Raw genomic sequence first — 21,251 nt, 5'->3', positions numbered from 1 at the left:
TATTCTGCCTTTCTTTGTACCTTTTCACTAGAGTTAAACACAAACTACTATATTCATGGCACATCTTTAATACTTCAGAACCAAGGCATTACATCCAGTTTATTTATCAGTCTTCCACAGGTAACTCTGCCTATGGTTACCATGTGTTAAACATAGCAAAAAGCTAAATATTCCTAGTAGATTACCTCTCCATAACTAAATTCCAGAAGTATACTCCCCCCCCACACACACCTCTCAACCATCCCAAACCCACCTCAATCCATAACTCCACATAGTCACACCCAAACTTGTGCACATCTTTGTTGAACTTGGCAACTGACTTCTTCCAGTGGCTTCTGTTACTCTTCTTTCCACCTTTCTAAAGTTAGTCTAACTTTTTACAACTTAAATGGGAGCTATAGTAATCTATTAATTTCTGTCTTTCACAATCAATTGTATTGACAAAAAGGCTAAAAGTTAGTACATGAAATTCAAGTTTATCAATCCTAGAAACTCCTCCTATATTTGTTTCTAGCAGTGACCAGCTCTTTCTTCCCTCAGGCAATATGTCTCAAAATATATTTTGGAGGAGAATTTAGGAAGAAAATTAACTCTCAAATTTAATATTTGTAAAATATATCCTCTGTTGCACACTGTTGAAAGATAAAGCTAACATAAGGGATAGTCACTTGGCAATAAAAATGCTTCCAAAGTTTTAACTGACAGATATAAAAACAAACGTCTTAGAGCGAGACTGAAATTCTGTCTAGCAATCTGTGCCTTCTCCTAACTTTCATGAGGGCATGAATATTGTTATTTTTTTCAAGCCCCCAAAATGAAATTTATGAACCTGTATTCAAGTTATATAATGACTATTGTGTCTTAAGCACACAACTTTTTGGAAAAATGGTGTTTATCATTTACACATGGATCAAGTATCACTAATCTAAGTAAAACACAGTGGCTTTAACAATTATTGTCATGCTGATTTTTAAATTCTTAACTATGTATCTATTTATATACTATATATGGCATATATTTGTGTATATAAATGCCATATACACATATATATAACCATTTATATATATTATACATACACACAGTGGAGAGGGTGATGAACAGTGATTGAAGTGCCTTAACTATGAAACACAATCTATCTTTTTATACTGGAAATATGAGTTATAATTTTAAGAATTCAAATAAATTAATAAGTATTAATATAGAAAATTAATTTAATTGATAATTTTTGTTCTCAGTATGAGATTTTTTTTCAGTGTATTTTATTTTACTTCAACATCTAGTACCATTAAGTTGATGTTAATGTTGGAAGTACAATAATATGCATATTAATTGTTATTACTCGAATAGAGGAGCAAAAACAATATTTGGTGAGTTAAAATGTTAGACCTAGGGACAGATGGTGTTTATCCAGGTATCTCACACATGAAAGCTGCCATTTCCATCATCTATTTTAGTATTGTGGTTATCCATTTTCTTTTTTCCTGATCTCAACATAATGCAGTTGTGGCTTCCTCCCATGATAAAATAGAACCAATATAATTGATACTATCTCTTGCTTTTAATTTCTTAGATTCCAGCAACATGGCTTCTTTCTCAGTAATTATGGCTCAAATGTTGACCAGTACTTTATTACAGCTCTCCTTGTGGTATGTGATAGGAAAGCTCAGAGATGACTTACATGATTGGGTCAACCTTGCATACCCTGAAAATACTAGAGGCTTATAAACGTAGAGGGCATGTACCCATAAGTCAGCAGATTCTCTACTACCAGCCCCAAGTCCCAATCTCTATTCAAACATGAAATTTAGAGATTTCTCCTTGCTTTACAACACACATACACACACACACACAGACACACCACACACACACACACACACACACACCACCCCATCTTACAGCTCCCTAGGGGTTGGCCCTGCTTTCTACAGCCCTGCCTATACACATTGTGAACACTAGGGAAATGTTTACGAAATATGGTGAAGTCCACAATTACTTCAGGCTTTCCAAGGAAGATGATGAATCACCATTCGGAGCCCAAACTGTTACTGGGCTTGCAACTGTCGTAATACACAAGATTTCATCAGCCCAGCAGAAGGGACGCAAGAGATATGACAGATAGGCCTTTGACAGCCAGCTTTCAAGCCCGTCAGTTGGTTATTTGAAACACTTCTCAGTCAGGAGCCTCACTTCTGAACGCAGCGCAGGCTCTAGGAACTGCAGAATCCACACCCTCCTGCACCCATGTCTGGAGCTCCACCCCAGCGCAAGGCACGCTGGGAAGCCACCGAGGCTAACCACCATCACCAAGGCAACCGGCTCGCAGCACGCGGTTGTCATGGAGACCCTAGGGTGCCTCCGAAAGCCTCGCAGAGAAGCCGCCTCCGCCTGCACCCAGGCAGGATGCTTCGCGGAGGCTCCCGGCCCTCTGAAAGGCGAAGACTCTTGAACGACAGCCTCAGCTGGCAACAAGACCAGGCGTTGAACAGCAGCATGTACCTCCTACGACAGATGGGCCCCACCGGCTTCCTGCTGAGGGAGGAAGAGCCAGAGAACAGGGATTTCCGAGTAACTACCGCCCCCAATTCACCTCGGGTCCCCCCCAGGCCCACCCAATGAATTTAGCCACTGCAGACACTCGCTGCCTGGCCCGAAAGGTGTATCCCTGCAAGTGTCCCAGACTAGAAAATGTACAAATTACAGAAGGAAAAAAATATTCATCAGATTAGTTTATACATGGAAGTTAGGACCCCAAATTGCCTCCAACTCTTGTAAGATAATGGCCCTTGATCTTCAGGCTGAAAATGTTTGGTTTTTATAGACATGTTCGTTTTGCATTTGTACGTTCTGTTATTAGAAACCACTAGCCCAGTAAATTAGGCAAAATGGAAATCCTAAAAATCATCTTAGGTAATGTAAATATTTACTAAATAAATAAAATCAGTTTCTCTTTAAAAATATAACAAGGCCTGGTTAAAGGATATTAATAAATGGTGGTGGTTTGGATAGATCTTAATGAATAAAAGTTATTATTTTGCTGAGGGACCCATTCTCACCAGTCAGAATCCAGTCACCACACCACCTGCCAGGTGGTGAAATTTTTAACTTAAGGCTGAATATATTTTACAGTACTGAATATAACTTATTAATCTATTCTTGTCCAAAACACTTTTTTTTTTACTGTTGCTTATAACATTTGCTTTAAAACTCTTCTGTCCAATAGTTTTGGTGAATAAAATTAGTTCTCTTGAATAAAATGATATTCCAAATGCAAAATAAAAATGAACAAATAAAAATAGAAAGTAAACTACCTTACAGAGAGCTTTTAACTCCACTCCAGCTAGAATGTCCTTACAGTTAAGAAATTTATAGTTTCAGGCGGGTGGTGTTTGGTTTGGTTTTTTTTGTTTGTTTGTTTGGTTTGTTTTGTTTGGGGATTTTTTGATTTCATTTTATTTTTATGATTTCAAACTTTATTTTCATTGGAGTACATATTATTTTAAAAACTGTCTTAATTCACACTGTAAGTCGTTAACTAAGACAAAGAATATGGAAGTGAAAAATTAGCCCATAATGAGGGGTCAAGAATTAAGATTTCCCAGTAGACTCAATTCAATAATAGACTGAGTTTGAAGTTACCTAAACCAAATTACCTCTTCAAATCTCTTTTAATCAAATTATATACCAACTCAGTTTTGCTCTCTCAAAATTACCTGGAATGTTTTAAAAGCATACCTTTCCTTTTTTAAAGGTTTTTCTAGGAAATCCTCATGTTTGTAACTGTTCCACATTTCTGAAAAAAGGGGAGCTTTGTAAGCATATATGCTGGTAAGTGACTTTTTAATGAAGATCATTCACAAAGGACCATCTTGAAAGATTACATATTTTGTGATTTTTCATGGTTTAAATACAACAAAACTAAACAAATTTAGTGTTGAGGAAATGTAAAGATAAAATGCTCATACCTTTCTAATTTGTTCTTCAATATTTCCTTTCATTCTGAAAACTAAGTTTAAATTGGGAAACATTTAATAATGTTATTATTTTAAATTTACAAAAACAATGTTTAGATTTTCATTATGTGTATAAATGTAAACTCTAACTACAAAACTGGGTGGGGGAGGGGGATGCCTGATTCACACCACTAATGATAATTGTATGGTTCATTTTGAGACATTACTGTGCTTTAACAAATTTGTGTCTCCAAAAATATATTTTCTTAAAAATCAAAAGTGTTTTGTTTTCTTTATATAGTCATAGGATTGGAAAGTACTCACCCTTTTTCATACTGGTATATGTTGGTCAAGTTTAATAAAGTTTTCCTGCTCAATGAACATTTAGTTATGAAGCCTTAATGATAGAAGTAGGACCCTATTGAAGATCATTTTTCTCAAATCTGAAATTCAGAACGTATTTGTAGGCTAATTAACCCCATAAATGGAAACAAAACAATCTCCATTTAGTTTAAATCCAATTCAATTCGTTTTGCCTGACTATATTTTTATTAACAAATAATTAATTAGAAATAATTTATAACTGAATTTGAGGGGGAAATAAAACCAAAAAAGTGAAATTCTGTATATCATATATATAATGCTTTTCTTCACAGAAAAATAAAACAATATATATCTTTTTTTTCCTAATGCTTTTACTCACAAGTTTTTTTGCTGTTTCATTTTGGTAAGTTTTTATTAAGTATGTAGTGACAGGTTATTTGCGCCTGTTAACATGAAGATAAAAATATAATCCTTTCAACACTTGCAATTTAGTATTATTATTATACTTACAATAGGTTTTTCCATTCCTATTTTATGTCCATTTTTATTTTATTTTTATATTCTGTTCTGATTTAGTGTTTGAAATTCATTTTGTACAGTATTTTAACCATAAACTAAATGGAATCATAATTCAATATTCAATATGCAAAAGTATATTTAATATATTTAAATAAAAGAACTTAAAATGTATTTCCCACTTTTTAAAAAGTCACATTTCAATTGGTGAGACTTGAAAATATTTTTGTATTATCCATTAAAGTGGTATTTGTAGAAAAACAATTGCTTGACGTTCTATCCAGAAAATTCCTTTGTTTTCAGGAATTTTTTTAATTTTTTTTTTGTAGTTATACATAGACAGCATACCTTTATTTTATTTTTTATTTTTAATGTGTGCTGAGGATAGAACCCAATGCCTCACATGTGCTAGGAAAGCACTCCACCACTGAACTACAGTCCCAGCCCCTGTTTCCAGGGAATTTTAAAGGTAGTATGATGAATATGTAAATTTGCTCACTCTGCTCTCTCTGAAGGACTGTATCTTATAAGAAACACATGGACTATCTAATAAATCTCTTCACTACAGATGTCTTTTGTTTACATTAATCATACTTTTTCATATGTTTACTTTAAACCATAAATTTAACTACTAGGATAACAGAAATTTGATGAGCTTTAAATTTATTCATAACATTTTCAGCGGTGCAAATTCTGTAATGCTATATCTATTTTAAATTTTTGAAAACTCTGTGGTCTTGTCAAAAATAAATATTTTACTTTTTTCTACTTGTGAATATTAGGGTCTTATTGAAAAAATTCAAGCTTCCAAGGAATCATGAATGTAAGTGTTCTGTTTGTTGTTGTTGTTGTTGTTTTACTAATTTAAAATTAACAAATAGAAGAATTTTTATTTAAGCATAATATAAACTTAGATGCTTATTTTTCAGGAAAATCTGATACCTATTTGTAACCCAGCTTGTTACACTTAAAAGAGGTGGAACATTTATCTTCTTTAGTAGAAAACGTAACTTTATTTGACATTTCCAAAATTAAAGGCACTTAATTTAAAACAGATAAAACAATGGCCAGTTATTTGATAGAAAATAACTTTCCTAATCCTAAGCAAAGATTCACAGTATGTTTGTACTGAAAGCTATTTTTATCATGAGAAATATAAAAATGCAGTTTTTCCAATCCCACAAATAGATAACATGATATATAATATCACTCAAAAAAGTAAACTAACCAAGCTGGGCACGGGAGTGCATGCCTGTAATCCCAGCGGCTCAGGACTGAAGTAGGAGATAGTGAGTTCAAATCCAGCCTCAGCAAAAGCAAGGCACTAAGCAACTCAGTGAGACCCTGTCTGAATAAAATACAAATGGGGTGAGGATATTGCTCAATGGTTCAGTGCCCCCGAGTTCAATCCCCAGTACCAAAAAAAAAAAAAAAGTAAACTAACTGAACTTGTTTTGAAAAAAAAATATTTTAAAAAAGTAGTTTTCATGTCAGTACTTAAATAAGAGTTTACAGTCAGGCATATAATTACATAATCTTAAATTTTAGAGTCCTCAAAATAAAAGAAAAAGAAATACAGTTACAGATCATTTAAATTTTTATATTTTATAATAAAGCTACTATCATTATAACTTGAAAGTTTTCTCTGCAATAGAGGAGTTGATTTATCTATATTAGACCCATCTAATTTAATAAATTTTAAAATTTATTAATAAATGTTCATAAAATCCCTAAAAAATTTAAGTGGTAAACAGTTTTCACATTTTTTTCAATTTAAAAGTTCTATTTATACACACTCATGTCCTACCCCCTACTATTATAGAAAAATATGTTAAAATTATATTAGGAAATAATTTAGTATTGGTGTTTCACAAGAATTTTCTTTTGTAGTCTCACTTTACATGCTCTCTCAGATATTCAATTGTACCTACTAAATTCTACATATCCTGTTTCTCATATGTTCTAACGTGGCTCAATCTTCTTCAGCCTTTAGCTATATTTCTGTGCAGCTTTACTGTTTTCAGTTGCTGAACTTTGTACCTCCTCCTTCACACTCTAGACAGAAAAACGTTTTTATAAAATAATCTCAATCTCTTCTCCCTTTGAATCCCTTCATATGTGATAACTGGGTTGTTCAATTTCATACATATTTGCTCATCCATCCATACAAAGTTAAATGTTGACCACCTCTCCAAAGGCTTAGTTATTCTTAGCATTGTGTATCCAAATCATTTTCCCAAGTTTCTATACTGAGAGGGTTCCAAATAGAAATAAATGTAAGATGAGCCAAATAAGTAATTTTATAGCCATTTGGTAAGAATTTAAAAGGAACAAAGAGGAAATAACTTTAATAACATTTTAACTTAATGTAATATATCAAAATATTATCATGAGAGCATGTAATCAGAGTAAAGATTATGAGCCATGTTATTTTTGTTTCCACGCTATCTTTTTGTTTTTATACTATCTTGGGTGTATGTTACACTTACAGTGCATCTCTGCTCAGTCATTATATTTTTATTGGAAATATTTGATCTGGATGGGGACTTCATAAACTTTTCAGTTGAAAAACAGATTCACAAAATACACATTGTTACAAACATTTATAAAGTTTTCGTAACTTTATAAATGTTATAAAGTTGTAAATTTAAAGTAAACAAAATTTAAAAGTCAGTTTTTCAGTCACATTAGCTAAATTGAAATGCATAATATATAGCCAATGGCCACTTCATTAGATGATATAACACCATTCAATAAATTCAACAAACATTTATTGTACTACATATCTGCCAGAAATTTCACTAGGTACTTTTTTTTTTATACATTGGGCCATGTGAATTGTTAATATTTAGATTTTTTTATCTACAAAACAGCAAGTTCTTATGTACCAATCTAATATTTTATGTTACATTTTCCTTTGCACTTTTTGAAGACAAACTATTCTTTTTATAAAAACCAGAAGGGAATGTTTAAAAGTTTAAATTAATTATGTATATTATTTTTGAAAATGTATACTTCCTACTGAAATAAAGATTTTTCATATCTTCTATATTTAAAATAAGTTTTAATTAGTTAGCATCAAGAAAATCCTAAATTATACACAGTACAGGAATGTTCAAAAAAAGTAGAAAGCTTAATGACCTTGAAGTTTATCACATAAAATTAAAGCAATAGTAAATATGCACAAAAATTTAAATAATTCAAAGAAAGCTATGAACAGTTTTTAATTGGGATTATATAGAGTACATAAATAAGTGTGGAGGGGGTGGAATTAATACTGAAGGGGGAATGCTTTGAACATCATTTATATACTCTTTCTAAAAGGATTTGGGGAACAATAATTTTACACATTAATGTTATATATGAGAAATTTGAGATCTTTTTTCTCTTTGAAGCTTATAAAAAATTATTACAAGGAATATTATTGTGCAAATATCAATTTTTAACACTAAATATTCTGTTTCCCATACATTCTCAAGAAAACCTAGATTTGTCACCTCATAGTTTCTTTTAAATGCTATTTTTTTAAATTATTTATGGATTAAAAATAAGATCACATTTAAGGGAAATTTTCTAAGTGTATATCACAAAACTATAATAAAATTCCTCAATTGTATTTTGCTTTTATGAAAATATATAATTATAAAAGATTATGTATATATACATATGTAGAATATATATATATTCATGTCTAATAATATTTTGGAATTTTGTGTTCTGCTTTTATCACACAGAATTTCTGTTGCTTTGTATTTTCAAAGCTATATAATCTCTGCTTAAAATCATCAAAAGCTAATATTATATTTTTATTATACCACATAGAACAGTTTCTGAGCATCTCCTTTTATGAAATTGCATTCTTTAGCATTTTCTCTGCCGTATAAAATCTTCATTTTCAAAACATAATCTTTTGTTCTTCATTTTTCTCTTCCTACTTTTAGAGAGCAGATGTTGCTGTGTCTCTGTGACAAATAGTCTTTTTCATCCAATTCTACTACTTTGGGATTTTTCACTAGCTGCTTTCCAGTTAGGTTAATTAAAGTATCTCCTCCCATAAGGAACAGAGGTCTCATATTGAAATATAACATGATGTCTTCAATATTTTTATTCTTAACTTAAGGTCTTTCCAGGAAAACAAAGCTTTTCATTATCTTATAAATCATTTAATATATATATATATATATATATATATATATATAATAATGTATAAGATGATTGGAATTCAGGAGATTAATAACAGTTAGCATTTAAATTATGGTTTGTTAAAGAAAGAGAAAGGTAGAGGGAAAATTAGGATAGGAGTAGGCCAGGAAATTAAAAATCTAGGATGTTCTGATCAAAACTATAGGTTCTTAGAACATATTCCTCGTGAGAACATCAGAATAGAAAAAAATCAGAATTCAAAGAATGCATGTCCCCAAAGGTACAAGCAATATAGTACCTATAGCATCCCAAGGCAAACTGACCAACTCTGTGAAGAACTTGGCCACTAAGATGTTCTTGGACAGGGAACAGTAGGCTGAAACAGGAAAACAGGCACAGTTGTCTTGCTCTCTCATTATCTGTTCATCTAAAGAGGAGTAATTTACACCAAATACAGTGACGCAGCCACTTAATGTTTATAGCAGCTCAATTCAAAATAGCCAAGCTATGGAACCAACCTAGGTGCCCTTCAACAGATGAATGGTTAAAGACAATGTAGTATATGTACACAATGGACTATTACTCAGCTATAAAAAAGAAGGAAATTATGGCATTTGCCAGTTAAATGGATGGAACTAGAGAATATCATGCTAAGTTAAATAATCCAGTCCCCCCTGCAAAAAAAAAAAAAAAAGTCAAATATTCTCTCTGATATATGATGCTAACCCATAATAAGTGAGGGCAGGGAGGGGAACTACAGAAGCTCATTGGATTCAACAAAGGGGAATGAAAGGAAGGGAGCAGGGATGGGAATAGGAAAGACAGTAGAATGAATTGGACTTAACTTTCCTCTATATGAATACACTGTCAGTATAACTCCACATCATGTTCAACCACAAGAATGGGATCAAAATTGTAATGGGTTGTACCCCATGTATGTATGATGTCAAAATACACCCTACTGCCATGTATATCTAAAAACAATTTTTTAAAAATACCTATTTCTTGCATCTGTGCCCTATTTCTTTTCATACTTTTGTATGCAATGAAATATTAGCTTATGGACAAATGAACAGATCAAAGAGTAGGACATGATTATGACACCAATCTGAAAATAAACATTATCATATCCAAAACTCTTATAATACAGTTTAACCTGACCCTTTTCACTAAAAGAAAAAAAGAGAGATAATTTTTATTCTTTTTATAAATGGTTCTTTTCTGGCATTTTTGTTATAAAGGAGTACAAAGACAGGGTCAATGTCAGTATAATAATTCAACTAAAGCTTTTTGATATTGGAAAGAAAATTCTAACTTTCAGCATAATTTATTACATCTATATTTCCAAATTTGCCACTGAATTCTACTACTTTGGGATTTTTCACTAGCTGCTTTCCAGTTAGGTCTTGTAGAAGGAGAAATAAATGACTTGCTACGGGGAATACATCAAGTTCAAACTCCCCAACCAGGAACAAGTGAAAATGCACATGTGAAAGAAGATGGGTATATTAAACAGAAGGAAATTGATTCAGAGGATATCTGCTCTATTTGTCAAGAGGTGCTTTTACAGAAAAGGCTGCCTGTCACCTTTTGCAGGTGACAGTATTTTCTCTTGTGATTCTAAAAACTTGTGAAAATTTCTAATTTAACATGTTTCTAATTTATTGCATTATAATACATGTTGATGGAAAAAATAGAAATCTTTACCTATGACTGATATGTATACTTCCTTAGTGTTCTTTTGTTTCCTAATGTATAGCTCATGAGAGGTTCTATTCTTACTCTAAATATTTCTGAACTACATTTTAAGAGTGAAAATTTGAAACATTACAATTAGTTTTCCCTCTATTTAAGTAATTAAAGTAGTATAGTTTTTCATGTTTTTGTTTCATGCACATGAATAAATGACTTGGCTCAGGGTAGTACAAATATTTTGAATTTATTTTGAAATTATAAAAATTCTCAGTTTTTAAGACTTCTATCTTTAAACTTAAATAGTTCAAATTTTGTTTATGCAAAAATATGTTCATTGAGAGGCTCATATTCATACTATTCTTCATGACACTTTAAAGTTAGACTTAAAGAAATTAGGCATCTATTACTACTGAAATATTTCCTTCTTTTTCCTTCTGGTTATTTGACAAAATTTTCATCAATATTATAGTTTTTAATGTGTATATTTCTGTTGTATATTGTAAGATAATTAGTTATTTCACCAAATATTATTTTTCTCCAGTAGATATTTTTTAGGGGTTCATTTTAGCAGATATTGTATGTTTTTAAAAAAAATTGTACCCCTGCTCTCAGTGAAGTATTTTATTTAAATAATAATTATCATCATGATTTTTCTTGGTGTGAAACTATATTCATTCCCACTCTACAAATTTCGATGCAAATTCCATTTTACTGGGATGAGAGAAATTTATGTTTGGATTTCTGATACACTAAATTAAAGATAGTAAATTAGATTTGTGTGTGCATGTATGTATAATCAAGCTATATCTAGGAAATTATTTCATAGTCTAATTTTATAAACATTGTAGTGCAAATTCTTGTTTATATGAATATATACAATGTATATATGGATATAGTTTTCTCTATGCAAATGGTAAACTTAAATTTTATTTCTGATAGATTTGGCTGTGGCAATAATTTCCATATAAAATGCATGAAGATCTTAGCTAATTATCAGAATACAGTATCAAACACTTCCACGTTGAAATGTCCTCTGTGCAGGAAGGAGTTTGCACCACTGAAACTTATTTTGGAAGAATTCCAAAATGCTAGCAAACTTGTGACTGCAGCTGAGAAAGAACGACTGAACAAACACCTTGGAATTCCCTGTAATAACTGTAAACAATTTCCAATTGAGGGGAAGTGTTATAAGTAAGTATCACTAGTAAAATTAGAAGTATGAGAAAAAAGTTTTGTTTTCTTTCTTTTTTTTTTTAAACAAAACTTTAGCATTAGAGTACCTATCTTTAATATTGCCTTCTTCCTCCTACACATACGGCATTTTCCCTATGACAGCTTATTTGGGATTTCTAGACCTGTGATTCCCTTTTATTTTCTTCACTTTGCAAAAGTAGTGGCTTTGCATTCTTGTCTAGGTTGAATATGAAGTAGCATCCTGTCTTAGCAGGATGCTTTGGCCTAAATAAGGTTCCAAGTACAGAGCCCTGCTGGATCTCTCACTCCTTCTAAAATGCTTTGGTCTACCAATGAGGTCATTGCTAGAATCTCCTAAAATAAAGCTAAAAAGATATTGACATCTATTTACTGAATTTTTAATTCAGTTCTATCTATTCCAAATTGCAAAGAGTACAGATATTTTTCTTTCATATCTTATACCTCAACAATAGCAACAAAGCAAGATAATTAGAATGCTAATAAATTTTACTGCTATTATGAGTAACTCCAAACTTTCCTACAATTTCCACAATTAAACATCAGCTAATTGCTATGCATTGAATATTGTGTTTTCTTAGTTAATTTTTTTTAATATTTTATTTTTTAGTTGTAGATGGACACAATATCTTTATTTTTATGTGGTGCCGAGGATCAAACCCAGGGCCTCACACGTGCTAGATGAGCGATCAACCACTGAGCCACAACCCCAGCCCTAAAATTTTTAAGTTAATGATATGTTAAGAAAATATTTTCTTTCAATATTTATTAAAAACTTTTCTGAAATGCATTTACTTTTCTGTCTTCTTTGAATTACATTGTGATGAGCCCAATTTGAATTATATGTTTTAAATTTTCTCATAAAACCATAAAACATTTTTTTACACCTCAACTACAAACATACCTTTATCTTTTGGATTTATTCCTTGGTTTTCTGTATGTGTCACACAGAAAATCATTATCATTAGTGAAAATCTTTATCGGAAAATTATTAGCCTGATAAGGCTCCAAAGGAGCACTGCAGCTTGAGGAAAAAAGGTGGAATTTTGACAGATATTTAGCAGGAGATGTCCAACTAATTTAAGGAATATTGGTTAAAGAGGATTCTAGGAAAAGCATGAACACAGCCAGTGTTTGTGGTTGGGTGTAAAAAAAAAAAATCCTATAGGAAATTAGAGAAAGAGATGACTGAAAGCTTTTCATCCAGGACAGCATCATGAAAGGGGCATGTGGTAGGTACAATAGTGGTAACCTATGTATTTCAATACCCTTATGCCAAGAACTTTTAGGTTAGACTACAGGTCATAGGGGAATTAGGTTGCAGATGGAATTAAGGTGTCTAATCAGCTTACCTTGAAATAATGAAATTATCTTGACCTGCGTAAACCCACTATAATCATAAACTATCTTAAAAGTGGAGGAGGGTGGCAAGAAATTCAGAGGGAAAGGAGGCTGTTGGAAGAAAGGCAGAGAGATACTCCATTTCTTGCTTTGAAGATGGAGCAAAGAACAGGACAAGGAAAGGTCAAGGAATGGATTCTTCCCTAGAGTTTCAAAAAATAACACAGACTTGCCAATGTCTTGTTCTTAGCCCATTGAGGCCCATGTCAGACTTACCTTACAGAACTCTAAGATAATAATTTTGTGTTGTTTAAGCTAATAAAGCTTTGGTAATTTTTACAGTAGCAGTACAAAACTAATACACAGTGAGACTTGAAATAGACCTTGTCATGTTTGGATGGTTCCCAGAAAGTTTTGATAAGAATTTTCATGAAAAGCCATCACAATAACTGGATTTTTTATTCTTGCACATTATGGTGTTTTGCATTTGCAGGTGTACCGAATGTATAGAATACCACTTATGCCAGGAATGCTTTGATAGCTACTGCCATCTTTCTCACACATTTACATTCCGTGAGGTACAGTATCCATCTCAAATCTAATATAATGTTTAATTTATTTTGTTGTAAAGCTAAGTAAATCAAAGAAGAAGAAGAATAGATAACACTGTAATAAAGATTTTTTTAAATAAAAACCTAAAACCACATACTCAGGAGAACTCTTTGTTGCCGGGGTACAAAAGGTACAAAAATTGCACTGGTAATTTATTAAAACCAAGCATCTGATGACATAAATAAATCTTAAGAAGAGGACTGTAGCCATCACAGTTGAAAATTAGTTTTAAAATATTTCAGCCTTATAAATTGGCTTATCATAACATCAGTAGTAAACTTTATAGTTTTCTCTTTAAATTTTTTAACCAACAATAATGCAACATGGAACTTTATAAGATCATTTGAACTTAAAAGTATCTCCTAGTGCTGAATAATAATGCTAGCTTTTCTTTCAATTATCATGAATATTTTTACCTTAAAAATAATGTCATCATTGTAGCTGTGTAGTATGTCAGACTCAAAGACTTGCTAACAATTTGTAATCTTTAATGTAGTAAAAAAAATAATAGATATGTCTAAAAATAATGAGTATCATTCACATTATTATCTTATTGATGTGCAGCCTACTAATTTTAATCCACAAAATAAAAATCCCATGACTTACAAAGTAACATGTACTTTTTACATATTATAGAAGAGAAACCAAAGATGGAGATCATTAGACAAGAGACTGGATGAAGGTATAAAATATTTAAATGTTAAAAATGAGATAGAAGAAGAAGAGATGCTACATGTTCAGGAAAAGCAAGGGTGAGATTATCAGTAAAAAGTACATTTCTTGTATGGCTTGGAATTTTTGAATAACTTTTCAGTTTGAAAAAATTTGTATTTATCCCTTGATTTAATACTTATATAGTATTTACCATATTCTAGGTGACATTGTAGCATACAAGTGGAAAGCAAGACTCTGAAGTCAGACTATTTGAATTCAATCATAGTTCAACCACATGTTGTCTATGTAAATTTTGGGCGAGTTACTTCTCTTGGCTATATCTTCCTCACCTTAAAAATGGAAATAATTATAAAATCAATCTCATAAGATATTTTATTATGAAATAAGTTAATACACATGTAAATAGTCAAATAACCTTGTCTATTATTAATTCTATCGGATTGTACTAGGTTGAGGACACAGCAGTTTTCTCAGCAAATAATCATCTAAATAGATGTTAAACTAAAACTATCATAAATTATATAAAGAAAAGATATAAAGGGATTTGATATTGGCCTCTAGGAGAGGGAGGTGTTTGCTGCTTCATTCCACCCTTTTACCTGTCTACTTCAGACCATGAACAGATTTGTCATATTTCAGAACATAGATTGGACTGTTTACAGTGGATGGATCTCCAGAACTTTTATCATATTCTTTATTAATTTAATAAAATTGAACATTAATAATATTGTTAATAAATTATATGCATTGTAAAATATATTCTAAAGAGACTATTTTAAAGGACAGGGTAAAATTGAAATTATTTTAAAGTTCTAATGAATTAACCAAATAAAACTTATGCTTATTCTCATTAAATATATAGATATACATATAATATACCCCCCATACACACCACTACCACATATACATATATTCACATATACGTAAGTTTCTATTCAAACCTCAGTGGACATTTAACTTATGTCCAATGGGTATAGCACACATTTTGGAGACTAAAGCTCCGGTGGGACATATATTTAGCTTATTCAAAGGCACTTCATCTTCATATCCCCTTCAGGTATCACATTTCATCCTATTGATTTAATTGTATAACTAAGAATTGGATTAGAAGATAAGGGAATAGAAGGTTTAGAGAGAGAACATTGGAGTAAGAAGGACATTCTAGGCAGAGAAAATGGAAAAAACAAAGGAAATAATTTCAAGTTTAAAAAAAGGGGGGATAACCTTAGGAATACTATAAACAAACATGTTTAACTGAAATTAGATGATCTTTATGAAAGCAATTTTATAGCATGATGGGAACACATCTGAACAGTAATGAGAAATATGAGTTTTTATCAAGAATATATGGAGAGGGCTGGGGATGTGGCTCAAGCAGTAGCGCGCTCTCCTGGCATGCGTGCGGCCTGGGTTCGATCCTCAGCACCACATACCAACAAAGATGTTGTGTCGGCCAAGAACTAAAAAAAATAAATAAATATTAAAAATTCTCTCTATCTCTCTCTCTCCTCTCTCACTCTCTCTTTAAAAAAAAAGAATATATGGAGAATATTCTGAATGACTTTTGAATAATGGGAATGCATCTGGCCTTTTAACTCAGCTTTTGTTTTTAAATATTTGTGTTATCTATTTTGCCAGTTGCTAATAGAATCAAATTAGGTTCATTATCAATTAACATATCAACTTCATTATGATGGTTAGTCTAACAATATTATAGTAAGGATATACCCCAAGGGAAAATGAATTTCCTCACAGATTATGATTACCAATTTAACAGAGTAGCCCAGAATATGTAATGTGGTTTACCTGTACACCCCACTTCCTACCAGTTAACAAAGTAAATTGGATTTAATTTTTCTAAACATACACGGAGTGTTGACTCATACTGAAATAATTTGAGTATGTAGCTCTTATCAAAATTTTGTTCTAGTTTTGTAATTCAGATTAATATATAGATATAGATATACATATATTTAGACTAACTATATTAAACTTTGTTCTTTATATTGTTGGATCCATCATCTTCAGGATAGATATAATAGACTTTTTAATTCTACAATGTATGAGATTTATTATCATTGGTTCAAGAAAATCTTGGGTTCTGTCGCATTACTTATGTAGAAAACCTGTAATATGGATTACTTTCAGATCTGTAATCACATATGAACATTCAGGTATCTCTGCATTTTCTCCCTCAGTCAGGTTTATACACCAAAACACGTTGTAAAGTCACTACCTCTCCTACTAATTACAAAAAATAGTAAGCTGCTTGCTCCAGGGTACCAGTGTCGACTTTGTTTGAAGTCATTTCATCTTGGTCAACATGTAAGACTGCTACCATGTATTCATAAGGTAAAGTCACAGCATTTTATTTTGACTTCCCCATGGGACCAGTTTTCACAAATGAAGTGACAATTTAAGTTTCTACTTTCATTTTTCAAGTTGTACTATGTGCAGAGATGTTCAGATTGCACAATAGAGGTAGACAAGCTGCTGCAGGAATTTCTGAGAAGGCAACTCTGCCTCCTCATGATTAGGACTCACTTCTGTTTATGCTGTCTAGGAAAGATGAATGGTATTAGGTTCATTATCTGCTTTGATTATCTGTAAAAAGAAACAGAATGCTAACATTTTGTTATATATTTTTATAATCCTTTAGCTGAAATAAATACCTAAAATGACATAGTTAATTATTTCATATAAACTCACTACAATAAAAGTCTTAGTATTGCATGATTACTATTTAGTTGATAACCAAGTTTTTCCCAAAATAAAATTGTTTCAATAAATACCTTTGGGGTCACCCATACTTCAAATAGCTGATAACTCCTTTTACAACCAAAAATGTGATTTGTTATTTTACATATTACTATTATCAGATCAATTTTTAACTCCAATTGGTTGAAAATTTCTAATAATTTTTATTCACTAGAAATAATTACATACCATGAAATTAATAGCTTGAATGGTGAATTTTTTTACTGACTTGATATTCATACAAGACTTTGCATTTTATTATTGAAAATTGGAGATAAGTCCATAAATCATTTGTAAGTAAATTTCAAAATATTTTCATAAAACTTGATAAATTAAAGTTACCTTCAATATTTTCTAAATAATTTTAATACACAATCATGAAGCTGGGAAATTTTATTTAAAAAGCAGATTTTAAACATGATAATTATACTTATAATTAACTTATAATCTAATTAACTTATAATCTTTTTGTTTTAAGTTTCATAGGAAGTGTATTGACAACTGGTTATTCCACAAGTGCAATTCATGCCCTATTGATGGACAAGTTATATATAACCCTTTATTATGGAACAGTACAGCAATGAATGGACAAGCCCATCAGTCTGCTTCAAACATAGACATCGCCCATCTGTCAAAGCAAGAAGAACCAAAACTTTTTGTTCCTGGTACTGGATTAGTCCTAAAGACAAATGAACTTAGAATCTTACCTAACATATCTCAATGTAGTTTTGAAAAGTTAAATACACTTCCAAGTCCAATAGATACTTATCAGAACATAACAATAGATGATCTATGCTCAGTCAAATTAAGTGATTCAAATTCAAGAAAATTAATCTATAAACATAAAATTAGCCAACATTTCCCCAGTCATCTTCAAGATTTACCCACTGGACCTTTTGGAGAAATATCTCAAACATTCCTTCCTTCTATTGCAAAAAAGAATATTATGTGTCCCACTAGAATAGAAAGCCCATGTAACAATGAAAAGTGCCACGCTGGTCAAAATCAAAAGATGGCCAAAAGCCGTAAACATATTACCCTTGATCCAAAGAAGACTCTTGGTACTAAAATAAGGGAAGACAACAGGAAATCAAATACTTTACTTCCAGAAGATTTAAATCTTATTATCAATTGGGGTAAAACTAAACTTAGTTCACCTAAAAGGTATAATAATTGTATGGGGAAAATTAGAAAAAGATGTAGTCATCTATCAAGACAACCTGTATCTCGCCCTTTAAATACAAAAAGTACTGAGCTATCTCTAATAATGGAAGGAGTTCAGTTGTAAAAAAGTATTTTTGATTGGCACCAGAAAATATTTCAATATTCAATATAAAAATGTTTTATTTATAGAACATAAAAACATATACACATTATTGACAAATGTATATAAAATTCTGTTATCCTCTTTCCTATTTGTCTATGAATAACTTACCATGCTTAAAGGAAATTACCCCATTACTTACAAGACAAGGCACTGTCTTAATGAATATGCTCAGGATATTATAAATTATGAATAATTATTAGAGCTTTCATATTTTATTTTACACTGATTAAATTTCTTATAAAGATACAGATTTTCTCTGCTTTGAGTCACTGCTTTCAATTGTTCCACTTGAACATAACAACATGTAGGGATTATTTCCAGGTACTTGTATAGTTTTGTTTTGTTTTACTTTTTGCCAATAATTACCACAAACCTATGGAAAATCCAGATCATGGTTTTATGGTTTACTTTATTTCCTTGAAGGAGGTTCCCTATACATGAAACAAATGTCAATTATAATGCTATAAACATTTATAATGTTCTTACCATTTTAAAGAAATTTATGTTCTATAGGTACTACCAAATTTTTTGATACCATAATTATTTAAGGAACTGTTTTTATAAACCCATTCTATTCTTAAAACAACTATATCTTCAAAATTCATTTGAAAAATGTAACCCTTAGATTCTTATTTTGTTTAAATTTTAATTTCTATGTTCTATAACTTAGTGAATTTCAAATATCATTTTTTAAATCAATGATATTGATTTTTATTATCTGTAAATAGGGAAAAAAACTTACATGGTATTTTTTGTCATGGTGGTAATGAAATACATAGTTTTATGAAACAAATTTTGAAGACATCAAGCAAAGCTCTATTAAAATAGCATTTGAATTTAAATAAATGATTAATTTGAAGTTAATCAGACAGAAAGTAAATTACAAAAAAAAATGTAGCTTAAAAACTTTACTTGAGAGAAAAGGAGTTGTGTTTAAAATTGAATGAAATTTTTTTCTTGTTTTTGATGTATCAGCAATCTAGGATTTTAACAAATTAATTGCCTTGAAAAATAGGTTTAAGGAAACTGCAAAATAATTTTTCAATTAACCAAATATTATTTATGTTCTAATAGTGCAGTTTTCTTTTTAAAATCATCCCTTAAAAGTGAATAAAAAATGCTTAGGAAGCAGAACACTTAAAGAGCTATGAAAGAATTTGGGATACTAGTGGAGAAAAACCAATGCCCCCAAGTTCATTTTTTATAAGAAAATTGTAATAAGGACACTATTCTTGTCAGGATTGTTAATTATCATCCTGCAATTATTTCAGTTTCATTTTTCAGTAATATATTGTATACAAAGTGCTCATGATTATGCTGAGCATGCTGGAGAATGCCTTTGTAATCCCAGTGACTTGGGAGGCTGAGGCAAAAGTATCCCAACTCCAAGGTGAGATGCTGTCTCAGAACAAAAAATAAAAGAAACGAGGAATGTAACTCAGTGATATAGCACCACTGAGTTCAATTCCCAGTATGAAAAAGATAGAAAGGAAGGGGGGAGAGAGGAAAGGAGGAGAGAGAAACAAAATACCCCTAATTATGAAAGTAGAGTAGAAGTTTTTACAACAGCAATTCCTTATGACTAGATGAGCAAACTTTGCTTAGCGTTAGGGTGACTAAAAGAGGAAGTTAACTAATTTTGTTTGTTTGTTTTTGTTGGTGGTGGTCAAAATAAATTTTACAAAGTGTGTCCCCTATTTGTGAGGAAGAAGAAGTGGCCCCAGTATAATGCATATCAAGGGCAGTAGCAAATGACCTAACAATCTAGGAGAAGATGAGAAAATTGTAGATAACTGGTCTGGGGCGAGTGGATGACATTTGGTCTAGGGCATTGCCAAAACTCTACCTGCTGGGAGGATTTTCTCTCCCTGTTTTTTAACACTACTCCTATTAACAGAGAGCTGTTGCCATCCATCTTTTAGTATATACCCATATACTCAGTTGACCCATCCAGAAACCAAATCTAAATTTTTTGCTCCTCTGTTACCTCTTCACAGATGTGAGCCTAAGTAAGGTCAACAGTCCAACACTGGTGGATAACGGGAGGCTGGACTCTGCTCAAGGAAATTAACTTCAGTAAATGTTGGGTTTTGTAGATTCCCCATAGATAATAATCATCTGATAAGACTCCTGGACTTAAAAAGTATATGCACTCTAGTATGTCTACATCTCTGAATTTTTAGGTGCACCTAATGTTATGGCATTCTGGTATCTCAGCTTCACTTAGGAGTCATCCTGTAGTGACTATGCACCATCACCTGGAATGTTTACAAAGTAAATAAACCCCATTTCACAAGAATACTCTCAAGTTAGAAATTCTCCTCTGCCCAATATTATTTTGTGACCTTCTGATTAAGTACACTCAGAATTCAGATGCCTAGGTTCTATTTCTCAACACTTGCCAATACACAGTAGCTAGGATATGCAACTTATTTCAAGGTTTAGACCTTATTAGAACAGGCACATCCCTGGCTGGGTTATGCTATGATGGCTAATAATAAAATGCAATCATAAAAAGAGGTAAAGGTAAATCCTAAAGAAGAATATATGATATTTTATAGGGGAAAGGATTCTTCATTACACTCAAGCAAGAAAGATGGACTGCTCCTGTATTTTCAGAGTTCAAAAGACTCTGGACGCAAATATTTCAGGGTCACGCACCTAGGTATTCTCTTTTTCAGGTGTCCAGGTCCCTGTCA

At 31.6% G+C, this 21,251-nt stretch overlaps 1 protein-coding gene across 1 annotated transcript; it reads left to right on the top strand.

The window, feature by feature from the left end:
• The first annotated feature begins 2,303 nt into the window (after positions 1-2,303).
• On the top strand, positions 2,304-18,720 carry Zswim2 (zinc finger SWIM-type containing 2). The gene is made up of 9 exons (XM_005324394.4): positions 2,304-2,565; positions 3,749-3,825; positions 5,573-5,613; positions 10,322-10,529; positions 11,568-11,819; positions 13,675-13,759; positions 14,430-14,545; positions 16,667-16,820; positions 17,704-18,720. Exons 1-9 carry the CDS (start codon positions 2,401-2,403, stop codon positions 18,511-18,513), a joined length of 1,908 nt encoding a protein of 635 aa, XP_005324451.2. The 5' UTR covers positions 2,304-2,400; the 3' UTR covers positions 18,514-18,720.
• The last annotated feature ends 2,531 nt before the right edge of the window (positions 18,721-21,251 follow it).

This window comes from Ictidomys tridecemlineatus, chromosome 7, assembly GCF_052094955.1.
Source record: "Ictidomys tridecemlineatus isolate mIctTri1 chromosome 7, mIctTri1.hap1, whole genome shotgun sequence".
Classification (NCBI taxonomy): Eukaryota; Metazoa; Chordata; class Mammalia; order Rodentia; family Sciuridae; genus Ictidomys; species Ictidomys tridecemlineatus.
Note: the sequence above shows the minus strand (reverse complement) of the source record. Positions and strands in the feature narration are given on the sequence as shown.